General features: G+C 41.9%; 1 protein-coding gene across 5 annotated transcripts in view; it reads right to left on the bottom strand.

Moving 5' to 3' along the window:
- The window catches only part of PIKFYVE (phosphoinositide kinase, FYVE-type zinc finger containing), a 284,611-nt gene that overhangs the window by 182,271 nt on the left and 86,678 nt on the right, over nucleotides 1-15,662 (bottom strand). For all 5 annotated transcript variants that reach the window (XM_073646326.1, XM_073646322.1, XM_073646325.1 and 2 more), the window contains 5 exons: nucleotides 8,788-8,850; nucleotides 8,263-8,392; nucleotides 8,007-8,184; nucleotides 2,159-2,233; nucleotides 1,977-2,084 (listed from right to left, as the gene is read on the bottom strand). In XM_073646326.1, the coding sequence (XP_073502427.1) occupies nucleotides 1,977-2,084; nucleotides 2,159-2,233; nucleotides 8,007-8,184; nucleotides 8,263-8,392; nucleotides 8,788-8,850 (554 nt within the window). The remainder of the gene's footprint in view (nucleotides 1-1,976; nucleotides 2,085-2,158; nucleotides 2,234-8,006; nucleotides 8,185-8,262; nucleotides 8,393-8,787; nucleotides 8,851-15,662) is intronic.

Below are 15,662 nucleotides of genomic sequence, written 5' to 3' on the forward strand. Positions count from 1 at the left end.
TATGGGCTGTATGTAAATGTACAAGTTAACCGTCCCCCCCATTAGATGCCTCTTCTCAAGACTAAATATATTTATTTATGCTAATCTTCCCTCAAAACCAAGATCGCCCATGTCAATTATCAGTTTTGTGGCTATTCTTTGTAACTTTCGTAACTCCAGCACATTCTTTCTATGATCTGGTGCCCAGAAAAGAGCAGCATATTCCATAGGAGCTAGCACTAACGCTTTGTATAGTGGGAGTATTACATCTGCGTGTCCAGGCCTCCTAATACATGACTATAGCCTACTGGCTTTCGAAGCCACGGATTGACATTGCATGCTGGTATTTAGTCTGTGGCCTACAAGTACACTCAGATCCTTCTCTACAAGTGATTCTCCTAGTTTTGCTCCCCTTTGAACATTTAGTGCCAGTATATTACTAGTGCCCAGGTGCATAGCTTTACATTTCTACATATTGAACCTAATCTGCCAAGTGGATGCCCGAACATCAGTTTGTCCAAATCAGCCTGTAGACTGGGTGGGTCTTTAAGACCATTTTCCATCCAATTGGAAACCTTACTTTCTAAGCCTAAACCTTAATTTACCCATTAGGCATCAATGTAGGACAGTGGCAAATGACTTTGCAATGTCCAAAAAACACTATGGGCCTGATACAAAAAGTCACAAAAAATTAGGTGCAACACCAGTTTCTCCCAGCTCCGCTGAATGGGGCAGAGCTGGAGCGGAACCCCACAACTCGTCTAATTCATGACAAGCTGTGGCGTTCCCTACACCAGAAATGTTACTCTACTACTTGACCAGAGTGAGATTTCTGGCGTAGTGCATGGAGGCGCAAGCCTCTTGTCTGACGCTCCAGGCTCATGAAAAGGCTGGCACCTCTAACTCCAGCACGCCCCCTCATCAAGCCTGGTGTGAACAACACCAGTCTTGATGAATCAGGCCCTAGATCCACAAATATCCCCTTTCTACTCACCTGTTCATAAAAACAAAACAGGATTACCTCGGTCCTTAGTAGAACCATGCTGGCTATCACTTCTATTTTCTATTAATAGTCCTGTATATAATCCCTTACAAGCCCCTCAAACATTTTCCACATAATTGATGTTAAGTTTACTGGTCTATAATTACCTGGAATAGACCTAAAGCCCTTTTTGAAAATGGGCACCACATTAGCTTTAAACCAGTCGCCTGGCACAGCATCAGTCACTAGGGAATCTCTAAAAATTAGGTATAGGGGAACAGCAAAAACTGAGCTGTGTTCCTTAAAACCCTTGGACACAACCCATCTGGGCCTGTGGCCTTGTTCACACTGATCTTATGTAACTTTGCTTGGACCATATCTACGGTTAACCAACTGAGAATATTAGATGCAATATTAAGAGCAGTGGGATCGAGTACATCCTCCTCGCTCTCCTTTTTGGTATGTACAGAGATGAAGAATCCATTTATGAATGCTGTCTTCTCTTGACCTTCATTTTAATACCACACGACTTAAACATTATTGTGGAGCAACAGCGTTCGGCTAAGTTTAATCTGCGACTTTGGATGTGCTAAACTATAGTAGTGCACCTGAAACTTCCACAAAAATAACAATTTGTGCAATGTTATATTACCCCGAAGACTAGCTCCCACTTGTGGCTTTATATCAATATACAATGTACACAGAAAGCTGTGGTGTGTGCGGGGGCAACTTTCTCAGCTCTGCTTCATGCTACTTCTAAGAACTCTGATTGTGTGACAACTGATGCAATCAGTACACTAAGTGATACATCGTTAGAATCAGAGTCTTTTTCGCGACATTATGCTGCTCTCAGCAAAAACCTGGAGACAGATTCACTTTAAAGCGGTGCCAAGGTTGCATATATAACTGTAAATCAAGTTATCCTAAGGTGTTTTGTAGTCTGTGTCTTGGTTTAGGTGACCAGAGTCCACGTTTCGGTCCTTCATATATCTGGATTTAATTTTCTATGACTAACCTGAAGGACGATTGGATCAATGCATGTAAACTTTGTCTCTTCTCGGTACAGATATTCAATGGAGCATTTTAACAGCAGAATTTTGGGGCTTTTAATGCTGGGATTCATCTGGAACAAAGAACACAACAGTAAGCACAGGTAAGATAATATCTGGACAGAAGGCAGGACAGGAATGACATTACCTTTTTGTGGGCAATATTTTTGGTGCAGACAAAACCATTAACCACCATGGAGTCAGCTTTTTTTCCACCAGGAATCTATACAAAAATACAAAATAAATCTATGTAAAACCAAATGTAGGGTGAAATCTAAACAGCCAAAGCTACTTTTAATATGTAGATGTACTCCATAATGAAGAAACGCCATTCTGTAAAATCATTTCCAGTTTAACAATGTTGAAAGACTAACTTACTGCCAACACCGTTTTGGACCAAGGGAGAGGCAGGGAAGAGGGAACTAACAGCAGCTGGGAAATGAGGAAGATGCAAGTTTTGACCAATAAAGTGCTACAGAAGTTTCACAGTCACAGTGTATTGTGCGGCAATGATGGTGTTTGCAACATCTGTATATCATTTTTCCTGCAATTACCATATTTGACGGACTATAAGAGGGACTTATTAGCAAGCATCTTGCTAAAAAGTGAGTGCATCTTATAGTCTGAAGGAGAGTGCTGACACCACACATCCTTCCCGATCACAGAGAACTGTGCTTTCCTCCTGCCCCACACTGATCAAGGTGATCGGTGCAGGGCAGGAGAGGGCGCTAACGGGCCCTGCATGGAGCCAACCAACTAGCTCAAGGATCTTTCAGGTCATGTGATCAGTCATATGACTGGAAGGAACTGCAAAATGAGGTAATGTATTATGTCTGGGTGTAAGTAACTGTGCACGCGGCAGAGCTGCATATGTAACTGTGCACTCTAAAAAATGGCACCGCTCTACTATGAAGTCTCTCAGTACAGACAACACTTCTCCCTCAGGTACCGGATGCTTATCAGAAGAAAACAGTCCATATAAAATGTCAATGAAGAAGTAAAGGATAGCACTCACCAATCCATAAAAAATATTCGCCTTTATTGAGCCACAATAAAACATGAAGCGGGGAAAAGAGTGGTACACCTGGAGGACTACGGCCGTTTCACACCTAGCTGCGCTTCTACAGGTCACAATACACAGAGGAAATGACAGAGGTAAGTATATATTACCCTAACACACCGGGCAATTTGCCTAATCTGTGTGAAGTCACCACCCTCTGAGAATGCATACTAAAAGAGCTTACAAAACATACACCTTATTCTATTAACACGCCATAATAAAAACAAATACATTATAAAAAGATAGACATGTCTATTTTATCATTTAAACCCGTAGGACCCTGCGCTCGTGTGCACAAGATCCAAGGAGCTTCTTTTCTCCAAAGAAGCCTGTGCAAATCTCCTCCTTGTGGAGGTAAGTGAACCTGCTCTAAACCAGCAACTCGCAATACACGTGAATTACCATTGTGGCAATCCCATATGTGTTGTATCAGTGTCTGAGAGCCTTTTTTAGTCTGAATAGATCTAAAGGGAATCTGTCACCACTTTAGAGTTATCAGACCTCTACTATGGCCATACAGTGTAGAGAAAAGTAAATCTATACATACCTGTATGTCCCAGAAAAAAGCACTTTAATCAATTCTGTTTCGTACAGGCTTGGCGTTCGGGGGACGCCAAGCAATCCCCACCTATGTGCTTATTATTCCACTGAATCCCCGCCCATATGCTTAATTATCATAACCCCCCCTCCCCTGCACGTCACAGGGCCCTGTGACGTGCACTGTGCTCCCTGAGTTCCGGGCATGCGCAAAGCGCAGCTCACATAGGACGCGCCTTGCTTCATCCCAGCCCAATCTCTCCGTTCACTGCGCTGCATGGTTCTATTGCGCATGCGCTGGAAAGTGACAGTGACTCCCCGGCGCCTGCACAATAGATTCCTGCAGCGCAGTGCACAAGCAGACGGGGCCGGGATGAAGCAAGGCGCACTCTATGTGAGCGGCGCTTTGCACATGCCCAGGAAGTCAGGGAGCACAGTGCACATCGCAGGGCCCTGTGACGTGCAGAGGAGGGGGGGGGGATATGATAATTAAGCACAAAGGCAGGGATTCGGGGGAATAATAAGCACATAGGCGGGGATTGCTTCCTGTTCCCTGGACGCCAAGCCTGTACAAAATAGAATTGATTAAAGCGCTTTTCTATGCAATCAAACCTCTACTATGGGCCATACAGGTATGTATAGGTTTACTTACCTTGATTCCTTCATATACAAAGCATACTAGTGCGTTTTTAAGCGCACTGCAGGATTTTCAATGGCAGGAGGACTTCTCATTAGCAGTGACTGATGTGGAAAGCCTCTATATCAGGATCCCACAGCAAAGTGGGGTTGAAGCTTTGAGGTCAATCTTGGTCAATACTGAATTAAGTCCAGGTATGGTTCAGTTCATTACAGAAGGGGTTAAATTTGTGCTTTCGCACAATGCTTTTAAATTTGGTGATAGTTGGTACTTACAACATAATGGTACCGCAATGGGGAAGCCGGTAGCTTGTTCATTTGCAAACCTTTTTTTTAGCAGCTTTTGAAGAAAAATGTATTTATTCTGCTAATAATCCCTTTCTAAAATTTGTGCGCTTATACCTGAGATTTGTGGATGATATTTTCATTGTAAGGGCAAGCACACGGGTTCAATTTGAGGAATTTGTGAGTTTTCTTAATCAGGTAAATGACAAAACAATGTTTGCTTCAGTTTTTGGAGCACATATGTTGGAATTTCTGGATGTAAAAATCACTATTGAGAATAATGACATAATGACTGAGGTTTTTAGAAAACCTTTTGCTACCAATTCTCTTTTACATTATGAGAGCGCACATCCATCCTACAAAAAAAAATTCATTACCTTTCAGTCAACTCCTAAGACTAAAATGAATTAATTCCCATGAAAATAAATTTAATGAACAAGCAGCAGATCTCAGGAATCGTTTTAAACAAAGATGTTATCCTGATTCCGTCCTAAATCATTAATTACATAAAACTAATGCATTTTCCCAAAGAAATTTACTAAAGGGTAGTAAGAAAAAGGCAAAAGGAAAAAGATTCATCTTTAGCTTTAAATTTAGTGCAATGGATAGGCAAATTAGGTCCGCTATATACAAAAATTGGCATATATTAGAACAAGACGATACCCGGGCAGAAATAATAGCAGGTGGCCCCTTGATCTCCTGTAGAAGTAAAAAAGTAAAAGATTTATTGGTGCACAACAGTATTAAATGTCCCTCCAAGAATTGGTTGCAAACAGGCTTACTTAAAGGGAATTTTAAATGTGGCGATAGTAGTTTCTGTTCATTCCATCTCACAGATAAATCTCTTAAAATAGGTGATATATACCATACTGTAAGAGAATTCATTTTATGTCTCACAAAATTTATGGTCTACATGATTTTTTTGCCCATGTGGGTTCTTTAATATCGGCAAAACTATTCGCCCCTTGTTTATACGCTTTTGGGAACACTAAGTCTATTCAGACTAAAAAAGGCTCTCAGAGACTGATACAGCACATATGGGATTGCCACAATGGTAATTCACGTGTATTGCGAGTTGCTGGTTTAGAGCAGGTTCACTTACCTCCACAAGGAGGAGATTTGCACAGGCTTCTTTGGAGAAAAGAAGCTCCTTGGATCTTGTGCACACGAGCGCAGGGTCCTACGGGTTTAAATGATAAAATAGACATGTTTATCTTTTTATAATGTATTTGTTTTTATTATGGCGTGTTAATAGAATAAGGTGTATGTTTTGTAAGCTCTTTTAGTATGCATTCTCAGAGGGTGGTGACTTCACACAGATTAGGCAAATTGCCCGGTGTGTTAGGGTAATATATACTTACCTCTGTCATTCTCTCTGTGTAGAAGCGCAGCTTCATGTTTTAATGTGACTCAATAAAGGCGAATATTTTTTATGGACCGGTGAGTGCTATCCTTTACTTCTTCATTGACAGTTTATATGGACTATTTTCTTCTGATTTGGCACCCGGTACCCGAGGGAGAAGTGTTCTGTGTCTGTACTGAGAGACTTCATAGTACAGAGGTGCTGTTTTTTTGGTTTTTCTTCTTTTGGACTAACAATAGATTCATTACCTCCTATTCTAGCCTAGTGCATTAAGATTCGGGAAGTTTTAATTAGCAGGAAAAATGTTTTCACATTTTCTGGGTTGCATCTTGAGGTAAGGAGCGTCTAATAGACTGAAAAACACAGTATTTTCTCTTAATAGGAAACAAGACATTAATCACCTTATAACAATGTCATTGCACTGAACTTTTTGGGGGTTATCTGACTTCAAGGGGGAGGTGGGGACAATCACAGGCCTTATCTTCAGGATACCATTTAGAAACAGTTTTTGTTGTTGCTTGTAAGGGGGTTCCAAGTCATTCGATTCATCCCATTTCTATTACATGAGCGTCCATGCTCTGCCTTCCTGATTACACAATGCTTCGCCTCCAATAAGGAGGGCCCCACGTGACCAATACACGTAATGTAATCACAGCCAGATCAGAACACTGCTACCACAAAGGGGAATTTGGGAGAAGACCAATATATAAGTACATGGCAAAAATGAAAGTAGAGTAGTTGTGAGAGCACTGCCACAGAAAAGCTTGATCCTGGAAATCCCTTTAAAAGGGACAAAATTATATCTGAGTACTGATGGATAAGAGATGACAAGCTTGCCCTACAGCATTAGCTGAAATGTGTTGGGGGTGCATACTACATAATCAGCAATAGTCCAGAGAACATGCAGGAAATTGTTATTACTGGGTGTATGAACTAACAGATATTTTTAAGGGAATTGGTCACCAGGTTTTTGCTACCCCATTTGAAAGCATTATGTTGGTGACCAATTCCTTTTAAAATATCTTTCAGTTCATACACCCAGCAATAAAAACTAACAGTCCATAGACCATGTAGGAAAATGTTAATATCGCTGAACAGTAGATACAAAAGACAAATACATATATATACACCTCTCTGTGGTTGAACCAGTGGTACAAATATCTTTATTGGAGACAAAAATTGGTCAGGGGGTGACCACTAAAACGCTATATCGGGGTGAGTGCCACATTTGTGTTGAAGAAACTGTGCCAGGTACATTATCATTCATTTTATTTACACCTTGTTCAGTCACTGCTATATCCATCTATGATTAATGACATACATCCTATATCACTTGATATTCCTAGCTGTGATTCTTTATATACAATACTATCTGTATGGGTTCCATCTTAGCATGTGACTAGAAGACTATTATCGTCATATGTATCAACAGGCTCCCCAATTTATATAACTTTTTGAACTCAAGTTTTTAGAATATAAACTTTCTTCAGTGTGTGCGCCTGTCTTTTTTTATGGATTTCCACTCCAATAAAGATTTTTTTACAGTCTATTATATGACTTTAGCAATTATTTGGCCTCTTATCTAATTACTTCTTCTTGGTTTCTATTGCTAAATAGGTAGTATATACCCCCCCAGAGACCCTGATTCCAACAATGTATCACTTACTGAGCTGCTTCCTGCAGGTTTGATAAAATTACCATTTTATCTGCTGCAGATCTATCAGTTCCCTGAATGCTAATCTGTAAACTGTGCATAGGCAGAAATGTGGCAATCAGCAGGACAATACAGAGCTCATGAATATGGAGAACTACACGGCAGTAGATTTATTAGTGTTTTAATAATAATTAGCTGCAGACAAAACTGATTTTATCACAACTACAGTAAGCAGCCCAGTAAGTGACATCCCAGGAATCACATTACTGTAGGTGGCAACAACTTGTTGCCAGATTGCCTTTAAGCCAGTTACAGATGCTACTCAACTCTCAAGCCCAGTGGATTATATATCAGTCCAAGATAAGTAAAGCGCAATAAAACATTGACGTTGGAGAATATTGAGCTTTTTCTGTAAGTAATCCTTATTGTAGAGGATCCCTGCCTTCAGTAAGATTACATACTTTTTTGATGTGGATATATTGGCGAATATCCATATCATCATCACTCTTGACATCGGGTCGGACAGTCTGCACCACCTGACAGACTACTGGCACAATCACATCTCGCCAAGAGAGCGACAGCGACTCATTGTACAGCAGCTGCTGCAGAAGGGACATCATGTGACTGTGGTTGGCCGATCTGAAAGAAACAAAACTCAAAATAGCAGAATGTTCCGCGCCTCCATTCTGCTAACACAAAAACAGGAATATTCCTTACAAGAGTCTTTCCATTGCTTGTTTTTCTCCATTTTCTTCTCGCAGCTGATCCAGGGTGTTATGGTGCCAGCCCAATGGAGTAAAAGGAAGGTCCTTTGATTTCTCCTCCACACGTCTGTTAAATAGTGACTCTAGAAAAAAAATCAGGATACTCATTGTATCCTTTTCATTGTAAGCCCAGTAGTCAACCCCCTTTCAGCTGGTTCTAAGACATTTTCCTTTTCCCCTAAACTCCTTTTGCTTTCTCTCTCTGCTTCCCCTTTTCTTTACACTTGTACCGCTCACACACAGGTTGTCAAATCTACCGTCTCCCCCAACCAGAGCCCAGTTATCATACAGAATTATTACTACTGAAGGCCAGGAGGACTTTCTGCATTCCTTCTTCAGGTTTATGCCTGGAATCATCGGATCTCATCTATACAGGAAAGCCAATACTATGTGCAGATTTCTTACACTGTTACCCTGTTCCATCTATAATGTTAAAAATAAAAAGATGCACTTTAAACAAGACAAATAAATGTTTTACCTTTTATAAATGCATCACTTATTGAGATCATCGGCTGCACACCATCTTCAGACAGAAGAAACTCTACAAGAGCAAAATGAGGAGAGCAGAGAAAGCAGAAATTACTCATAATTTCCAACTATCTAAAGCATAGCGCGTGCCTGGGATTGAGTCATCTGCATAGAAACCCTCAAATGACTGCTTCCCGAAAACTGCTTGTCTCACTGTAGAGCATCCAGACTTAGGGCAAGCAGCAGGAGGGCAGCCTCACAGCTCGGGGGGCTGTATACACACAGGAGTACAGGGAGTTAGTATGTCTCCCCAGTGTCGGCTCCTGCTAAACCGGGTTCCTCCAACACCAAAAATATGATCATTTATGTTGGCTGCTTGTCAGGTGTTAAATAAAAGAATGACTTCTAGAAAATGGAGTAATATAGAAATGAGAATATATATGTAATAATTGTACAATGATTTAATTGTACAAGACAAAATGACAATGCATTCTTGCCCTGCAGCCTATTAAAACCATCCAAATGCATTCAACCAAATCATTAGGCTTTACAAAGATGAAATAAATCTTGCATTATCACTAATCCACAAGTAGAAGCCCTATTAAACGCCCCTGGGAAAGTTCTGATTTTAATGTGTGGCAATACTGAACCAGGATGGGTTTAATTAGGCTTCACCCTGATCTACAGAAAAGGACTCCTTAATGAGAGCATAATGGGAAGAAGTCTCTATAAAGCAATTTCCATTCATTAGAGCTTAAACCTAAAATAATTGAAAGCAGAGTTATTCAGCCGCATTACTAGAACAGACCGATGTTAGGAATCATTTATGAAGAAGATACAGGGTGATTCAAAAAGGAGTATGCTAAATTATCACCTATCATTCATAACCGGGAGAACAGAAATGTACTAACATGAGAAGACACTATCCAGGTCCTATCTATACACTACAAAGGTTCGATGTAATTTCCACTGGTGACACGGCAGACATCTAGGCGGTAGTCCAGTCCCGTCCAGACGTGTGCCAGCATATTCACGGATATGAACTCCACTGTTACAGAGATGCATTGTCTTCAGTCAATTCACCAATGCCGCACTGGCCTCCATGATCGACAGATCTAACACTCTGCGAATTCTCTGCGTGGCGGCATCAAAGACTGAGTGTATCTGCCCCCACCCCTCCTCAGCCAAAGGATCTGAATGCCCTAAAACAAACAATGCATCAGTGAAAGAGTGGAGTCCATATCCACAGATATGCAGGAACATGTCTGGACAGGACTGGACCACCACCTAGACGTCTGCCGTGTCACCAATGGAAATCACATTGAACATTTGTAGTGTACAGAGAAAAACTTGTCTTGTATAAACTGCGCAATTGTGTCTATATTCAGGCAAAAATAATACCAGATCATACCAAAAAAATATATATGAGGGTGAAAGAAGAGTATTTTCTGGTTTTGTGGAATCACGTGTTTGTGAAAGTGTGTTCCAAATGATGAATGCCAGATTAGACACGGACTATGGCTGTGAGCTGCTGTAGATTTGTGTTGTAACTTACTCCACTTTCTGGTGTAAATTATAGCCAAACTGGCAGACCGTGGGTGACCATGGCATCCAACAAAGTCACATCAACTTTAAATTAAAGTTCAAGGGCTAGTGTTTTGCAAAAATGTGAGACCTTTATATGCCATAAATCTGGCATAAAAGAGTAGGACAGTATGTTCTCAGGCTCATAAAGGCCCAGCAACACCTGGTGAATTCCTCCTTGGTCCCTGAGCCAAAATGTCTGAGCATAAAAGCAGCATGCCAGCGCTGCCACTAGGCATTCACTTCCATACCCATCCCTATAGAGGAACACACTACACAGAGGATCGGAGCGGTGCCACCACAACTTTATGGTGATGCACATTATGACAGAGATCCTCAACGGGTAGCTCAGGAGCCACGTGTCCAACGGGACCATGATGTGTGGCTCGCTTATATCAGCCAGGTTGGTGCGTTAGCATCAGGTCTAGAAAACATCTGGGAAGGGCAGGTCTTCAGATGGTGTCTTTTAGGCCATGGCCTCACTATCAGTACTTGGTCAGTATTCGGTCAGTATTTTTTCTCAGGACTTGGAGCCAAAGCCAGAAGAGGTGATAAATGCAGAATTGGTGACCTGTTCCTCTTATACCTTTTCTCTGATTGTTCCTCACCTGGTTTTGGCTCCCACTTCTGAGAAAAAATACTGACCGAATACTGACCAAATACTGATAGTGGGGCCGTGGCCTTATTAGTAGCCTCACAAAGAAGAGCAGCTCTGGATGTGCATATACTGGCCTCATAGTTGGAGAGATAGATTAAGTCTAAACCGGACAAAGGATGATACTGCCAGATAGACGGGAAACCAGACAAAGGATGATACCGCCAGATAGACGGGATGCTTGAATCTGGATGTGTTAGCGTGGCGGGAATGCTTGATGTAACAATATCAAATGAAGATGAGGATCAGGTGGGAATTCCTGGATGAAAGTATTCTGCCTTGGTGTGATTTCTGCGGAGCTTTGCCTGTCTTTATACCGATATTGTGGCCTCTAGGTGCCACTACTGTGGGAGGAAGGGGTTCTCTGGATATGGCTCGCGATCCTCTTTCAGAGCTGAATGTGGCTTTCAAGGTAAGAAAGGTTGGGGAACACGGCTCTATGATGTCCTGACAGATGCCACATGATGGCTGGAGGAGGAAAAGCAGTGTTCAGGATGACACAGAATGAAGACCAGTGTTGTATAAGGCATAGCCTGAGCCCGGAATGCAAGAGGACGAGTGGTGTAGAGGTGATTCGGGAGAGGTCTTGCGCTGCGGACTGAATTTCTATTGCTGTTCTTCTTCGCCTTTCCACCTCTGCTCATGTAAGAAGACAACTGCTGTTGTGTTACTGCAATGTCATAAGTCAGGATGAATAGGAGGACCAATGAAACCGCAGAGAATAAGGCTATGTGCCCACAATGCAGAAATGCTCAAGATTTTTTCCTGAGCATTTCTGCATCTCCCTGGCAGAAAAAATGCATGTGGATTGTACATGCGGATTGTACATGCATTTTTCCTGCCAGGGACATGCGAATGTGAAGCGTTCTTCACATGCATTTCTGCATGCGGGTTGACAAGAGCTTTCCAAGCGATTTTAGCATCACTTGGAAAGTGCTTGTCAACTTGGTCACACTATATAAATCCATGCAAACGGCATGGATTTATATAGTGTGACCTTAAAGAATGGTAAAAAATAAAAAAATAAATCTATACTTACCTTCTGATGACCCCCGCAGTCTTTATTCGCTCCGTCCTGGCTTGCCGGCAGCTTGCGGTACACTACACTGAAGGACCTGCCGTCACATGACTAAATGTCGTCAGCGCAGGTCCTTCAGTCCACCGCGATCTGCCACCAAGCGAAGACAAGGACATCGGGGGCCATCAGAAGGTAAATATAATATTTATTTTTTATTTTCTTCTTTTTTGACAGGTTCTATGGTACCCGGGTCCGGAAGAGAGTCTCCTCTCCTCCAGACCGGGGTAACAGCCGCACATTGAAACGTTTGGATTCCGCATGTACAGATCCAGTGATGCGGAATCCATACGTTCCAATGCAAGTCAATGGCGGCAAAAACGCCGCGCTTCCGCAAAATAATTGGTAGTGCTGCGTTTTTTTCTGAAATGATAACCCACAGCGGAAATTTCCGTAGCATGTGCACAGCACATGCGGATTATCATTGGGGGACATGGCAGGCCTTCTACCATGCGTTTTTTAAGCGTTTCTGCAGCATTTTTGCCGCTGCGGAAACGCTTAAAAAACGCATTGTGGGCACACAGCCTAAGACAGTTTTTTGAGTAGATCCGCTCTAAAATTTCTAGCCACAAACTTCAAAAACTTGAAAGACACCTTCCTACTCATTTCTTTGGGAAATTCACTTTGCTATTCATAGGATGAGTCTTTTGTGCCTTTTCTACTTGAATATGTTTTTAAAAGTGACTCGTGGAAAATAATAAAAAGTGTATATTACTTTTTAGAAGTGAATACTGAAGGAAACCTCTCCAAATTGGGCATCATCAAATCAAAACGTTATAAGAACACTTCAGGAAAAAAAACTCTTTAAAAACTCTTCAAAACCATTTTAAAAAACAAAAAACTTCCCCGATAAAAGAGTGTTTCGTGAAACTAGTCGTTTTTGAAAAACTAATCATTTTTGACCACCTCAATAACCACCAACTATACTTAGGATAAGGCTATGTGCCCACGATGCAGAAATGCTCCAGATTTTTTCCTGAGCGTTTCTGTATCTCCCTGGCAGAAAAAACGCATGCGGGTTGTACATGCGTTTTTCCTGCCAGGGACATGCAGATGTGAAGCGTTCTTCACATGCATTTCCGCATGCAGGTTGACAAGCTCTTTCCAAGCGATTTTAGCATCACTTGGAAAGTGCTTGACAACTTGGTCACACTATATAAATTCATGCAACCGGCATGGATTTATATAGTGTGACTGAAAAAGAATGGTAATAAATAAATATCATACTTACCTTCTGATGGCCCCCAGTGTCCTTAGCGATGCGTCCTGGCTTGCCGGCAGCTCGCGATAGTCTAAAAGGATCTGCCATGACGTCATTTAGTAATGTGATGGGTTACGCGACCGCTGCCGGCAGTGGTCGCGTGACCCGTCACATGACTAAATGAAGTCATGGCAGGTTCTTTTACCATCGCGAGCTGCCGGGAAGCCAAGACGCATCGCTAAGGACACCGGGGGCCATCAGAAGGTAAGTATGATATTTATTTTTTATTTTATTCTTTTTTTTACAGTTTCTATGGTACCCTGGTCCGGAGGAGAATCTCCTCTTCTCCAAACCCAGGTACCATCCGCACATTGAAAAGCATGTTATCCGCATGTACAGATCCAGTGATGCGGATGACATGCGGTCCAATGCAAGTCAATGGAGGCGAAAACGCAGCGATTCCGCAAAATAATTGGTAGTGCTGTGTATTTTTCCGCAATGATAATCCGCAGCGACAATTTCCGCAGCATGTGCACAGCACATGCGGATTATCATTGGGGAACATTGCAGATCTTCTACCAAGCATTTTTTATGCGTTTCCGCAGCGGAATTGCCGCTACGGAAACGCTTAAAAAAAGCATTATGGGCACAGAGCCTAAGACTGAACACAGCTGTCTAATTAACAAATAGTGTCATCCTCTTCGGATCTGTTCTGTGTCAAGTCAAGAATCTTGTGTTCCACAGTGTAGCCTCTGAAGAATAGCGTACAGTGGGTCTGCAGCTCCTATCCCCATTTTACTTGCTGCAAGATGAGACTCCAGCCTCTTCTACTATAAATTAAGAGGCCATTCATTTCTGTTGGTATATACACACACATCTCAAAACTGAAATTGCAATACCGTAGAAAAAGTCAAGCGTGACGTTCCCTCACGAAGGCCTTTTCATGGCATTGCCCATGTGGTCTTGTCAGATTTGAAGAATGGCATGTAATGATCTATTTTGTAAGTGAAATTAAATGTCACATACTATGCCTAAGGCGTCAGTTTCTACACAATCCATCAGAAGACATTTGCACTACACTTGGCTACTAGTCAGACGTCCAGCTACAAATGTGCTTTCACTGACCTCAAGCCACCGCTCTCAAAGGTGGTCACGGTGCAGAGCAAGACAGCAATTGAGCATGGAATGGAGGTCTATCCTCTTCAGTGATGTGAGACACGTTTGTCTTGGATGCAACTATAGCCGTAAATTGTTATGGAGACCATGTAAAATGTTGCTACTATGAGTAGTTTGCGTGGCCCAATCATGCCATCTTGGCCTGCAGCACCTCCAGACATTTTCCCCATCAAACACATATGGGACATCAATGGTCGGCAATTGCAAAGGGAGCTGCCAGCATTGGATCTTGAAGATTTTTTTTGACCAGGTGCATTGAGCATAGAAGAACAATGATCAGACAATCATTAATAACCACACTGACAGCATGACAAGTCGTGTGTATTTCTGCACATGGTGCTGATACCTAGTACTGAATAAATCTAGAGGTTTGAAAATTTGGTTACCATTTTGTTCAAAATTTGCAAATCATTAACATGTATATCCAGCCTGTGATTTCCATGATTTTTTTCTTCTTGGTGTTTTTACTTCAGAGCGTATATACATGTCTGGTGAACATTTATACGACTGTGTCTATATGTCTGGTGAACGTGTATATGAAAGCATCCATGTGTCTCTTGAACATGTACACAAGATGGGACAGTATAGAAGACTAAATCTGACCTCTCTTACAATTGTTGATGAACTTTTAAAGATTGTTTTTTTTTTGTTTTTGTGGGCCCTTCAGCATAGGGACGAGGAGAAGAACCTGGCTCTGGTCCTGCATTATCAACCCGATTGACTACAGAACGGTGTCAACTTTGGTTTTGAGCTATGCACTGGTCTCGTCTTCTGGGCTGAGATCTGCTCCCTTGCCTAAGGCTGCCGTCCTTTGTTATGCTCCATTTTAGGTTTTACAAGTGGCTTACCAATTCTCAGGTGACAACTCCGAAGACCTTTTAAGGTCCATGTGGACATTCAGTTGCGGTTTGGAGTCTACTACCATCCAGTGTCTTCTGTTGCTATCAACTATGCAAACACCTGTGACTTCTACAAACCCTCAGACCTGCTGGTTAAGCCTCCACTTGCTATCTGATGGTAAACCCATCGTTTGCTGTGACCATCACAAACTGTTAGAGACTATTTAAATGAAGCTATTAGCTATTGTGAATACTGCTACCTACATCTGTGTGCTGTCATTCCTCGCTTCTTTGTCTACGATCAAGAATAGCCTATAATTTGGGGTCTTCCTGTTTCACCTGCTTCCAGCCTGCT

This window comes from Phyllobates terribilis, unplaced genomic scaffold, assembly GCF_046119375.1.
Source record: "Phyllobates terribilis strain yellow unplaced genomic scaffold, ASM4611937v1 Scaffold_9__5_contigs__length_417890890, whole genome shotgun sequence".
Taxonomy (NCBI): Eukaryota; Metazoa; Chordata; class Amphibia; order Anura; family Dendrobatidae; genus Phyllobates; species Phyllobates terribilis.